Source organism: Amborella trichopoda, chromosome 13 (genome assembly GCF_054954075.1).
Source record: "Amborella trichopoda isolate Santa Cruz 75 chromosome 13, AtrichopodaSantaCruz75HAP2 v2.0, whole genome shotgun sequence".
Lineage (NCBI taxonomy): Eukaryota > Viridiplantae > Streptophyta > Magnoliopsida > Amborellales > Amborellaceae > Amborella > Amborella trichopoda.
Window position 1 is genome coordinate 2,495,773 of NC_142348.1, and position 12,753 is coordinate 2,508,525.

Consider the following 12,753-nt stretch of genomic DNA (forward strand, 5'->3'; position numbering starts at 1 on the left):
GATCCCGGTAGTCCACATCTATAAAAACGCATTTTCCTTTTACTCCTTTATTCCTTCGTATCCTTGAGTCCCGTTCTACAAAACCCATCGTCTCTCTCTCTAGAATCTCTTCTCTCTCTCTCTCTCTACAAACCTTACTCCTCATCCCTCCATCTTCAAGCCTTCCTCTCTCCACTCCAGGTAAATTTCGCAGTTCTCTCATTTTCCAGTTCTTTTTTAATCTGGTTTCTCTACTGCACAGGTGACAATCATAACGGATTGGTGTCGTTTTTTCTGTGATTGTGATCGTCGGAATATGAGATAATCAGTGAGATTGCTTAAATTTGATTCATTGTTAGTTTTTTTTTTTTTTTTTTCTTCAATTATAGTTCTTTTGTTGGTCGTGAAGAGAAGAAAGAAAAACATTGCAGTGTTGCTTTCCTTTTTGGCATAGATTTGGATTAAGCTTACTTTTTATTTTTCAATATCAAGCACAGGGTTTTATCTGACCATTGAGAATGTAGTTGTAGAACCAGTGAACAAAAAAAAGAGACCTATAGATTAAGTGGAACTTTTTGTAAATAACAGCATTTCTCAAGGAAATCAGCAGGAAATTTGTTGAGTTCGTTGTGGAATTTTAGTTCAGGAAATGGTTGAAGACTAAATAGCAAGTTTAATTAGTCCTGACTACTTGATGTATAGAAGAGTTTTTCTAGGCAAAACAGAACTAATCATTGCCATGAAGTTTGAGAGAAAATTGATTATCTATGATGATTGAGGTGAATTGTAGTTATGATTGTGAATGGGGAAATTGTGAAATATTTAAAGGTTTATTGCCTTTAAAGTTTTTGTAGCTCTTTCAGAGTTTGATGGCACCCCCCACTCTCATTAGTGATACACAACCGTGGAAGGACTTAAAGGTGTGTATTTACCCATGGCTAATGCAATGCTTTATGCCCTAATTGCTTGTCGTAATTATTATGTTTTAGAGATGTATCACGTACAATTATTTGCTATATAGGTCCATGTGGAGGATATCAACAAAACCCATTTACGGGATCTTATGAATGATTCTGAACGCTGTAAATCAATGATGATGTATGTCACCCAAAAACTCTGCAAGTATTTTTTTGTCGAGGAAGTATGCCACAATTTAATGTGCCGTTGAAAGATAGTAGTCTATTGGGTCATCACCATTGATTGTAATGATGGATGGTGATGTAGAGAATGGGACCAACCATTTTGTGATTGTCTTGTTGTGGTGTGTCTGCTGTATCTCCATCATCAAATCATGTCCATGGATAGCGATGTCCCTGTGGACTGTTTTCTCTCCACAGTCCATTGGATTGTAGTATACTTTCCTTTTTCTATTTTAGAGCTGTATGTTTGAATGAATACTATGTGGCAAATTTAAGGATTTTATGAGGGAATGAATACAATGAGATTATTTACCTTTCATAAATAAAAGGTAAAAAATTACCCCAAGCCTTCGGATGTAAAATCAAATGGGCAGGGGTCACAAAGTCTTGCTAAAACTTTCATGATTTTGAGCGTGGTCTATGGTACGCTCGAAGCTGTCCACTTTCGCATCAAACAGGTTAGGATGTTTTTACTTTTTTGACAGAAGGTAAATGGTCTCATTAGAAGTTTTCCTTCTTCTGTAATGCATCTAAAATGTTTCTCATTGTGGGAATATGTCGGGCTCGTATTTTCATTTATAGGGAGTTTGATGGGATACTGTTGGACTATTCTCGACAAAGGATTTCTCAGGAGACCTTGGACAAACTCTTTAAACTTGCTGAGGTTTGTTCTTTGGTGTTTTTGTTTCTACAGCCTAGCTTGATAGCTCATTGATCCAAAGCAAGCTCAATATCTATATATAAATACTCTTTAAATGTCCTTTATAGGCAGCTCATCTGAGGCAGAAGATTAACAACATGTACAATGGAGAACATGTATGTATATTGTTCTTTCCTCTACTATATTCTGTGCAGTGGGGAGATGACTGGTGGGCTCTTCATCTTTGTTTAAATAATTCATATGGTATTTGTGTTACTTGAGAATGCTTCTACAGATAAACAGCACTGAGGACAGGCCGGTACTTCACGTGGCTCTTCGAGCTCCAAGAGATTCTGTCATCAATTGTGATGGGAAAAATGTGGTTACGGATGTTTGGAAAGTTCTTGACAAAATCAAGGACTTTACTGAAAGGGTTCGAAGCGGTTCTTGGGTACGACGCGCACAATCTTTCAACCTCATTTGATTTATGATATTATTTGGTGTAGGCTCTCTTACATATATATTTGCAGGTCGGAGTGACAGGAAAACCATTAACAGATGTTGTTTCTGTTGGTATTGGTGGCAGTTTCTTAGGTCCTTTATTTGTGCACACTGCTCTTCAAACAGGTACTGATTTTGCTTTCAAGACACACACAAACGCACTTACGGATGTAGGAAGAAGATTAACAGGCTTATACTACAATGTGAGGCTGTTGACTTAACATATAGCTGGTGGGATCTTTTCTGAAAATTTTGCTGAATATCTTTGATGCTAGAAAGAGGCAATTGAAAAAAAGAAAAAGAAAAAAAGCTGTCATTTTGAATTCTTGAATGGCAAGACCCACCATCCATCAAAGGGACAGTCTGCATACGCTGAATATGGTGGACCATTTTTGCGCAAGTTCAAATTTTTTTTCTTTGCTTTACTTTTTATTTTGTTCGACTAGTTGAGATCAACATGTGTGCAAAATTTAGGGTCCCGCAAACTCTGGTAGCTCAAATGGGCATATGCTGATAGAACTTTGAGCCAAAAAGCGAGTACAGCATAAAAGGATTTAAAAAAACTCACTTTCAAAAAAAAAGTGATTTTGACCTTTGTGACCCATATCTGACCATCCAAAAAATGGACAGTCTGTGTTCATTATTGGGTGGGTGGCATTTTGTAAGAATGGCATTTTTTTTTTTTGCGTGTGTGTGTGCATGAGCTTGTGTGTGTATGTTAGCGTTTGCATGGGGGGTTTTGTTGCTGGATGAGTAACACACATCCCTAACATTTATAGCAATGGTATTCAACTAGGGTGGTACTGTGATAGTCTGCCTGATGGTGGCCCATTTCCTTTTCCAAATGTGATAAACAAAGCATTGAGAGATAACTAGTTAGCTAAAGATTAAACATGCCTTTTTTCTTTCTGTTAATAAATAAATTAGCCCATCTTAGGGCTGGTCTAGTTGTATTTTGATTTTCCTATTGTTACAAATACTTTTTGAGCATGTGATTGGAGTTTCAGTGTGTAATTCTGCACTCGAATACAAAATCTTTGCAGATCCAGAGGCTGCAAAATGTGCAAAAGGTCGACAGCTTCGCTTGTAAGTTCATAATTGCAATTCCATTTGAGACATAGGATCAATAACTCTTTAATGTCTTAAGGCAAAAACATGTGATGATACAAAGGAGCATTAGCATTTATAACCCGAACTATGCTTTTCTAATTTAAGCTTGTTCGTTTATGGCCATCACTTATGAGTTGAGTTTTTGCAGCTTCGCTCAGTATAATACGTTGCTAAATTTTAGGTTCTGGGGTTCTAACTTATTGCCTTTCTTAGTCTTGCAAATGTTGATCCAATTGACGTTGCTCGAAATATCACTGGACTGAACCCTGAAACTACATTGGGTAGGTGGATGGATTTCTATCTTTTTATGCTTCCAATGTTCCATATTTACATCAACGAATTGTTACTATTTTTTTTTTTTTTTAACATCTCTCTTTTTCTGGAGATCTACAGTTGTCGTGGTTTCAAAGACTTTTACTACAGCTGAAACAATGTTGAATGCTCGAACTTTGAGGGAATGGATTGTATCGGCTCTTGGGTGAGATTGTGGTTTTGTTGCAGATATTGCTCTGGATCATTGTTTGTTTTCACGGGCATTTCTAATTAGCTTTTGCTCAACTGACTGCAGGCCCAAAGCAGTTGCAAAGCATATGGTAGCAGTCAGTACTAACCTCACGGTACTACTTTCAATTCCATTTTACTATCTTGCTTTCTTGTTTTGTGCCTGTGTTTGTACGTGGTTTATTCATTCTCATGATTCTTGTAGTTACAAATGTCCCCCTTGTTCCCTTGGCTGGTTTCATATCAATATTTAGTCCATGCATGATATTTTGAATTGTCATTTCCTGCATATTTGCTTTTGTATCATTTCTGAACATATCTATTCGTGCATAATTTTGGATTTTGTTCAGGCCTTTGATTGTTTAAATTTAACTTCGCCTGTTTTGTTAACACAAAAGTATATTGACTTTTCGGATTACAAGTCTAGAAAAGTTCTCTGGTGTACTATTTGATATTCCTAATCAGATGGTGGACTATCTATCCATGAAGTTAATACTATTGTGAAATATATGTGTATACTCACCATCTTGATGATGAACCAGATGACTTAGGTTAAGGGTGTACCAAAAAATTGGGTCAATAATTTTGTAAATTGTAAAGAGCAGCGACATGGATTGTTTTGAAACAAAGGGAATTGAATGCCAACTATTGGGATTCCTTATCCTAGCTTATTGATGCATGTAATGCATCAGCTCTCGTGGCAATTTGAAAAAAATAGATAATTAGAATGATGAGGGACGAAGGGCTGAGGCAGAGCCTCAAAGAGGAAACCATAGAAACTGTGCTTGCGCTACCCTTTTCCTTCTTTGTCCCTACAAGTTGAAGGTGCATGGTGGAGTTGGATTGATAATATAGAAGGTTTACTGAAGGGAAAGAATATTTGTCAGAAGAAGCCAATATAAATGATTAAAGGGATTTGGAGAAGTGACCTTGATACATTTGCAGCATGCCTTATGGGGGTCATTGTCCATACTCAGAACTTTTGTGTGAGTGATTATGGTAAAAATTCATCATAATTTTACGTGTCTTTTCTTTGTTACCATGCTTGGATTTGGGCCTTTTGGTACGAGTCTTTATCTCCAAGGTCATCAATTCATCAATCATGACTAGTGAAACTGTATAAATGCACAACCTGGAATGGTTGCCTGTTTATATATTGGCTATTATAATGTTACTGAATATTTGCTTGTCACCATCTTATTATGTTTCAGCTTGTGGAGAAGTTCGGGATCAACCCTGACAATGCTTTTGCGTTTTGGGATTGGGTTGGAGGTCGCTATAGTGGTAAGTCTAGTTAGCAGTGAACTTTTTGAGTATGATATTTGGATAGTGTCACAATCTCTGATGTTTATTGACTGATAGTCACTGCATGTGGCATATTATGGCAGTTTGCAGTGCCGTTGGCGTGCTTCCTTTGTCATTGCAGTACGGTTTCTCTATTATTCAAAAGTATGTAAGATTTCTTATTCCATTGGGTAATTATATCAAATTCCTACTGAGCAGTTCAGTAGGCATGATTTGTTGGGATATTGATTATTAATTTACCTGGGGATCACTAATGGACATAAATATGATATTGGGCATGCAACACCAAAGAGAAAATATAACTAATCCTCCATTTTTCATTTTTGGCTAAATCATATTACTGTGGGGTCATGAAGGTGTAAAAATCTTATTTTTAAAAATCATTGAGATTTTCTCTGGCTTGAATTACATGATGTTAAGGAATGTATTTTTAATGCATACTGTGAGATTTTCTCTGGCTTGAATCACTTCCCTTGAAAAAGTAAAATTATTCTTAAATTGTGAGTGCTCCAAGAAATGATATTGCTGAGATAGTTCTAGAAGGCTACAAAGTGGAATGTAGAAAGAAGAAATATCACTTAATTGAAGATTTTTGGTAACCATGAACATAAGGTTATGGGCTTAGACCATATTATTTATGCATCCTTCAATTCTTATTCATTAAAAAAACTAAATTCCTTCAATACTCAACTTGTGTTCTAGTTCCAGAATCTCCTCGTTCCAGTATGTTGCTTAACAAGTAGACTCCAAAGAGAAATGAAGTGTGCTTTCATTGGCTATATTGGAATGATTTAAAATGACATGGTTAGGGATATGTACTAGGGAGCACTAACTAATGTGATGACAACTACTGGAGAGACAAGTGGGTTTTTAGTGACAATAGGCCTACAATCAGGAGGTCAATGTTGAGGTCATATCTCATATTTTGTTATGGACAAGTTGACTAGGCATCTTCAAGATGTGGTCCTGTGGTGTATGTTGTTTGCAAATGACGTAGTTTTGATTGACGAGACTAGAGACAACGTTAACACAAAGTTAGAACTTTTGAGGGATGCTTTAGAATTTAAATGTTTTAAAATTAGCGGGACTAAAACAAAATATGTGGGATGCAAGTTTGGTAATGATAGGAGTAGAAACGGGGAATTAGTTAAGATTGATGGCCAAAAAGTACCTAAAAGAGATTATTTTTGATATCTTGGATCGATAATTCATGAGAAATGAGTGATTGAGGAAGATAGATGCTCATAGAATTAGAACTTAGTGGATGAAGTAGAGATGTGCTTTTGGAGTCTTATGATTGTTGCATACCAATGAAACTAAAGTGGAAATTCTATAGGACGGTTGTAAGACCAGCCCTGTTTTATGTGACTGAATGTTCAGCAATCAAGAAACAACATATCCATAGAATGTGTATAGCTGAGATGAGGATGTTGAGATGGATAAATGTCAAGACAAAGAAAGTTGGAATTCAGAATTAATACATTCACCGAAACTTAGGGTGAGCTCCAATAGGCGATAAGATGAGGGCAAATAAACTTTGGTGGTTTGGTGATATGCAGCGTCAACCTAGAACAACTTTAGTAAGGAGGGGTGATTTGGTTCAAGTTGGAGGGCTCTAAAGGGCAAGGGGAAGGCCCAAAGGACATGAATGGAAGTAGTGCGAAAAGATATGGGGACTTATGGTCTGATTGAGGGTATGGCCCTTAATAAAGTGGAATCGCGGAACACAATTCATGTAGCCGACCTTAAATAGTTGGGATAAGGCTCGTGATGATGATTAGGATGATGATAGAGAAGTCAATACAGTACTAATCACGTATATGTTTTTTATATATTCCTTTCTATATATTGTAGCTCTCACAAGAATACCATGAGAGAATCTGGTGGTTGTCACACCCAGCCATATATCATGGACGATATAGGATAAAGTTGAAGCCAGCAAGAAACATTCAATTTGATGAGAAAGCACTTGCTTATTTGTTGCCACTTTTTTTTATTTTATAATCTTGTTACTAACTAATTTTTCAAAGAGGGGCTATGGTTTATTGTATTCTTAACTAATTTTTCAAAGAGGGTCTGTGGTTTATTGTATTTATTTCTTTCCTGTAGCAGTGAACTGCTTATGGAAACAAATAATTTGATTGACACTATTTAGGGAGCTCAGGGGTTGTTGGTCAAGCACCTTTAGATGAGGTCCTGTGATTTTCTTGTTCCACCTGAAGTAATTTTTTAGATTTTAAATGAATATTGACACGAAATTTAAGAATTGTATTAATATTCCATTAAAAGAAACGGCTCAGGATTTTGGGTATTTGAGAATCACTGGATAACCATTAGGTGTGTCACATGATTCATAGTCCATTTCTATTAGATCCTGTTAATCTTTTTTTGTGCAAGCGTACATGCTACGTGTGTATTGCAGACTCAATCTGTTTTTTATTAATAGTTGCTTCATCTCCAATATTTGGACCTTCCATTCAGATCAGACACCTTTGCTTCCTAATACGGGTTCTACATAATGACAAAAGGATAGGTCAGCTTGTTTGGGCTTCTTGAGACAAACTTCAAGGATTCGAACCCTTAACCTCTCTCCCCCAAACTGATATTCTGGCACTGAGCCGAAGCCTAAGGGGCTAGGCCTTCTATGTTATGATATTTCTTCGATGCCATGCTCAAAAGATGGTTGTGTTGGGTAGGCCACTATCAACTCAAACCATGTCTTCTTGTGGGAGGCACAATGTAGTAGATTATTATTCTTTAACCTTAAAAATTGGATACAACAATTTATTCTTGTTATTTTTGTCCTTGTGCATATAATCTATTTTTTACAATGTATGTTCAGCCCTTATTTGGATGACATTTAATTTATCTGGAATATACTGTCTTATCCGATATTAATATACTCTGCATAATAATATTTTGTTAGATCTTCGGTACATATCTTATACTACATATAATAATATATAATTATTGATTTGTCAGCGATTTCAGGTGTTTTTAGCCATTTTTGGCAAAAAATATGTGATTTTTAGCAAATTACTTTGAACAAGACAAAGCCGACCCTAATTAATTGGGAAAAGGCTAAAATGATGATGATGACTTTGAACAAAACAAAAAAAGCTTTTCAAAAAGATAAACTTATGTGTAAAACTGCCTATAAGTTTATCACATGTAACTTTATGATAGACACTTCCAAACAACAGATAATTTATTATCATGATTAATTTTATTGAAATAGTGAATTATCAGTGATAATAAGTACATCCAAACATACTCTTACTACCAAGCATGGTTATTTTTGAGGTTTCAATTTATGATGTATAACTCCATATTTAAGGAGTTCAAGAATAGCATAGCTCTATTCATAAATTGACACTTATTTGTTGTTGACCTCTCTGCTAAAGGTTTTTGAATGGTGCTTCCTCCATTGATCAGCATTTCTATTCCACAGCATTTAAGGAGAACATCCCTGTAAGCCTTTTTTGTCATTTATTTTCATATGGTTTTATGTATATAGCACTTTTTGTGGTCAAATATCCATCATAATCTCTTGAGCTACAGGTGCTTTTAGGTCTTTTGAGTGTATGGAATGTTTCCTTTCTCAATTATCCTGCAAGGGTGAGTATCCACCATCATTGTTTAAAGGCCATGCGTTACAGTTCATCATTCACATATTCGAACTTTGAACTCTGTGTTATACTTAGTTGTCCTCGCATTCTATGGAAACAGGCAATTTTACCTTATTCCCAGGCGCTAGAGAAGTTTTCTCCACATATTCAACAGGCATGTATTCATGCTTAGCATGTGTCAAAAGTATATGCTTTGTTTCTGTTCAAATAATTTACTGGTCGTTATTATTATTATTCTATTTATTACAGGTCAGCATGGAGAGTAATGGGAAGAGCGTATCAATTGATGGGGTCCCACTTCCATTTGAGGCTGGTGAAATCGATTTTGGCGAACCTGGCACAAATGGCCAGCATAGCTTTTATCAGCTTATCCACCAGGTATATTGGTATATCTTCAATTTTATGATGACAAAATTACCTTTACATGGCGACTTCATATGCATACGGTTCATTGATATATTTTTAAAAGCAAGTTAACAAGTTTACGGATGTAATTTATTTGTGTCGAAGCTTCTCTTTACACAGGTCAATGTCGACTCTTAGCCGATCTTTCCATCAAATGTACATAGATTTTAGATCAAATTTCCCGTTTCCTTGGTGTGCTTAGTTTCATTTGTGTTCCAGATACTTATCCATGAATTGCTGTTTGACTTTTGAATTTCTTGACTAGTCTCATCTGATGTAAATGTTACCAGAGACTTCGAGTTTGGATCGTGAAGTTGGTGTCCACTTACTGCCATGAAAAAAATATTAACAATTGGATATCCCTGTATAAGGACATCTATGCCCTTCATAATGTCTATTATATCGTAGGCCTTGTAGACTTTGATTTTCATGTTGGCATTGTCCAGCATTTCTTATTTAATAATTGACTTGGGAACTCTAGTTTTTTCTTTTTCCTGTGTCGTGTAGCTCAGGCTGCTCATCTTCTCTCTGCCACTGCAGTTGCATGTTTGAGACCTGTTTCTTGCAACCTACATGCATCCTGATTGCAATTACAGAAACTTTAGCGAGTAAAGATTGATATGAGACAACTTCAGTTGGTCATGGATTTTGATTCCAAATACTTGTCATGCAATTTGTGTTGGTTAATGTTCCTTATCCTGATCTATTCTAAAATATGTTTTTCTCCATGGTTTTCAGGAAATGGACATCCTTTTGTCTTGCATTTATCTGAAAATGCTTCTAGCCTTCATTAGGTGGGAATTAATGATAAAGATTTTTCTGATCTTGCAGGGACGGGTGATTCCTTGTGATTTCATTGGTGTCATGAAGAGCCAACAGCCTGTATACCTGAAGGGTATGTACATCTTTTTGCAGTACAAGTTCTAACATTAAAAACCCATTTAGCATGTTTCAGATGATATTTCTTCGTGCCTTTTTTTTTTTTTTGGCTCCTTTTTCAAACATTATGTCATTGATTTCTTGTTTGCAGGGGAAGTGGTGAGTAATCATGATGAGCTCATGTCTAATTTTTTTGCACAGCCAGATGCTCTTGCTTATGGAAAGGTACAGAAGATGCCTTACTTTCTATAATCCATGTCAGGCTTATTGAATTTAGTAACGAGAAGTTCTAAATGAGCTTTTGAAAATTGGCAGACTCCAGAACAGTTGCTAAGTGAGAAAGTTCCTGACCATCTTATTCGTCACAAGGTGAGTAAGCTTGTGATGACATTGTAAATCATGGGCAACAATTTGTTGAAAGATGTTTATTCCTTGGTTTTTCTTGTGGCATGCTACAGACTTTCTCAGGGAATCGGCCCTCTATATGCCTCCTACTCCCTTCTCTAAATGCTTATAATATCGGACAGGTATACATAGTATTTCTGTATTCGTATTTGGTTTTGCTTTCCTTTATTGTTAGTTCACTCTTTTTGGCAGACATCAAGGACTCTGATTTGTGTATTTGTCTGAAATTTCTTAATATAATCATTTGAACTTCTCAATTAAACATTATCGTACTTAAGAAGAAATATATACTACTCCATTACAGTTGGATTGTATGAATTTTTCAAAGATGTACTAGAGTATTGAAAGCCATGTATTGTTCTACATATGTTTTGTGTGTGTGTTCTTGCTGTGCACATGCGTGAGCATGCATGTGGATGCGTGTGGATAGATAGATAAGGCCTCACCAGCCTTACCAATTCCAACACCTTTATTCAATTTGGGGTGAAGTAACCTGGATCTAGAGAAATTAATCGTACAAAGCAGCATCACAGTCTAAATGCAACGTACTGAAGACTGAACTATTTCTTTTCACAATAGAATAATATGTATATTGTCATTAAAAGGTTCAAAGAAAGAGAGACCAATTGTGATGCCGTTCTTTTTGTAGTCGATCGTGATTTTGTGAAGCACCTTTTGCATCGAACGCAAGCACTTTTGCATGCATCCTGAATGTGTGCATGTTTGTGCATGTGTAGATGCAAGTGCATGTGTTGCTCAAGATTTGAATCTCCTCTTGTTCAACTTCATCTTCTAACTTCCCTTTTGGTAATACTATTGTTATTTATGTAGCTACTAGCAATTTATGAACATAGAGTTGCAGTCGAAGGTTTCACATGGGGGATCAACTCTTTTGACCAATGGGGAGTGGAGTTAGGCAAGGTATACATGTCACTAAGAGTTTCTCCTCTTTCTTCTCTCCCCTTTTTATTGTTCAAATTCTTCTCATCTTCAACACTCCAAGCTAAAGAAATTTTTATTTTATCTTCTTTATGTAGTCGTTGGCTTCTCAAGTAAGAAAGCAACTGAACTTGTCACGAACAAAGGGTGAACCAGTTGAGGGGTTTAATTACAGCACTACAACAATGTTAACAAAATACTTGGAGGTATGCTAAGATGTTGCCTTCAACATATGAAGTAGAAAATCACAAACTTGCTAAACAATTTGTCATTATTGCTTAAACAGCTGTATGGTACATGATTACAATCCACGTTGCATGTAAAGAAAAGAGAATGACAACAGCAATGTTCTTGAGAAGAAAAAAAAAGTAATAATTGGGGCGCGCACACATTATTAGCTTAGTTCTCTTGTCCTCCTTTGATTTTTGTAGCGCCATTGGAGGAAACTGTTTAGATTATCTCAAAGAAGAAACACCCAAAAGGAGTGTATTACATTTAATGCATTATGATATATGAATGTAGTATTCCTTGTTGGTTGTTTTACCTATGTCTCAAAGTACAGAAAAGGGGTGTGCGTCCATCTCGAGTCCTCATGCATCAAAATTTTGTATCATATGAAGTGGGTGCACTTAACTCTTGTGGCAGATAATGCATGGCATTGTAGCCATTCTATTTATGGATCTTGATGTATGTTTTACTTTTAGAAATTGTGTGCAAAGAGACTGTTGCCTTTCATACACAAAGGTGACACACCCCAAGCCATCAGGTGTAAAATAGGATGCTTGGGTCTATCACATATCTGCACAAAGTCCAAGGAAAATTTGTTCAGACTTCAAGCACAGTAAATATTACGAGTTTCTCATCTGACAGTTAGGATGATTGTGTCATTTTTGTACTACGGTCTTACTATATACTTTCCCTTCTTTTTATAACATATATTGAATATTTTACACGCATACATGTACATTTGTATTTCTCACTTCAAGTATGACTTAATCATTCCTGGAGTCTTTTGATTGTTTTCTGTAGGCCAAGTCTCCTATACCTTCAGAGCCTTGTACTATTCTTCCAAAGGTATGATAGAGGTTGTTATGGATACTTCCAACTTTTAGTGCTGATAAGTCAGGTGAGCCTTTTTAATTTCTTATCCCATGGGTTCTTATGGTCCTTAATGTTATGCATAATGTAAGCATATGGAGTTTGCTTGATGGTATTGTTACCCGATAAAACCCTAGATGTTAGCTAGATACAATTCTGGCTCATTTTGGGGAAAACCCTAGATATTAGCTATATACAATTCTGGCTCATTTTGGGGGCTCAA

At 36.1% G+C, this 12,753-nt stretch overlaps 1 protein-coding gene across 7 annotated transcripts; it reads left to right on the top strand.

Annotated features, from left to right (window-relative positions):
* LOC18428245 (Sugar isomerase (SIS) family protein) lies at positions 1–12,753 on the top strand. 7 transcript variants are annotated; one of them, XM_020663597.2, is made up of 25 exons: positions 1–180; positions 242–333; positions 843–899; positions 1,001–1,077; positions 1,701–1,782; positions 1,887–1,934; positions 2,054–2,209; positions 2,289–2,385; positions 3,303–3,345; positions 3,583–3,650; positions 3,763–3,847; positions 3,938–3,986; positions 5,082–5,154; positions 5,259–5,319; positions 8,580–8,646; positions 8,737–8,793; positions 8,905–8,958; positions 9,054–9,182; positions 10,041–10,104; positions 10,240–10,313; positions 10,404–10,457; positions 10,547–10,615; positions 11,325–11,414; positions 11,531–11,638; positions 12,462–12,753. In XM_020663597.2, the coding sequence occupies exons 3-25, from the start codon at positions 849–851 to the stop codon at positions 12,510–12,512; spliced, it is 1,707 nt and encodes a 568-aa protein (XP_020519256.1). In that variant the 5' UTR covers positions 1–180; positions 242–333; positions 843–848; the 3' UTR covers positions 12,513–12,753. The 7 variants fall into 7 exon arrangements, with proteins under 7 accessions (XP_020519256.1, XP_088712324.1, XP_011621185.1 ...); XM_088856198.1 differs by having other exon boundaries at positions 242–307; positions 834–899; XM_011622883.3 differs by having other exon boundaries at positions 242–307.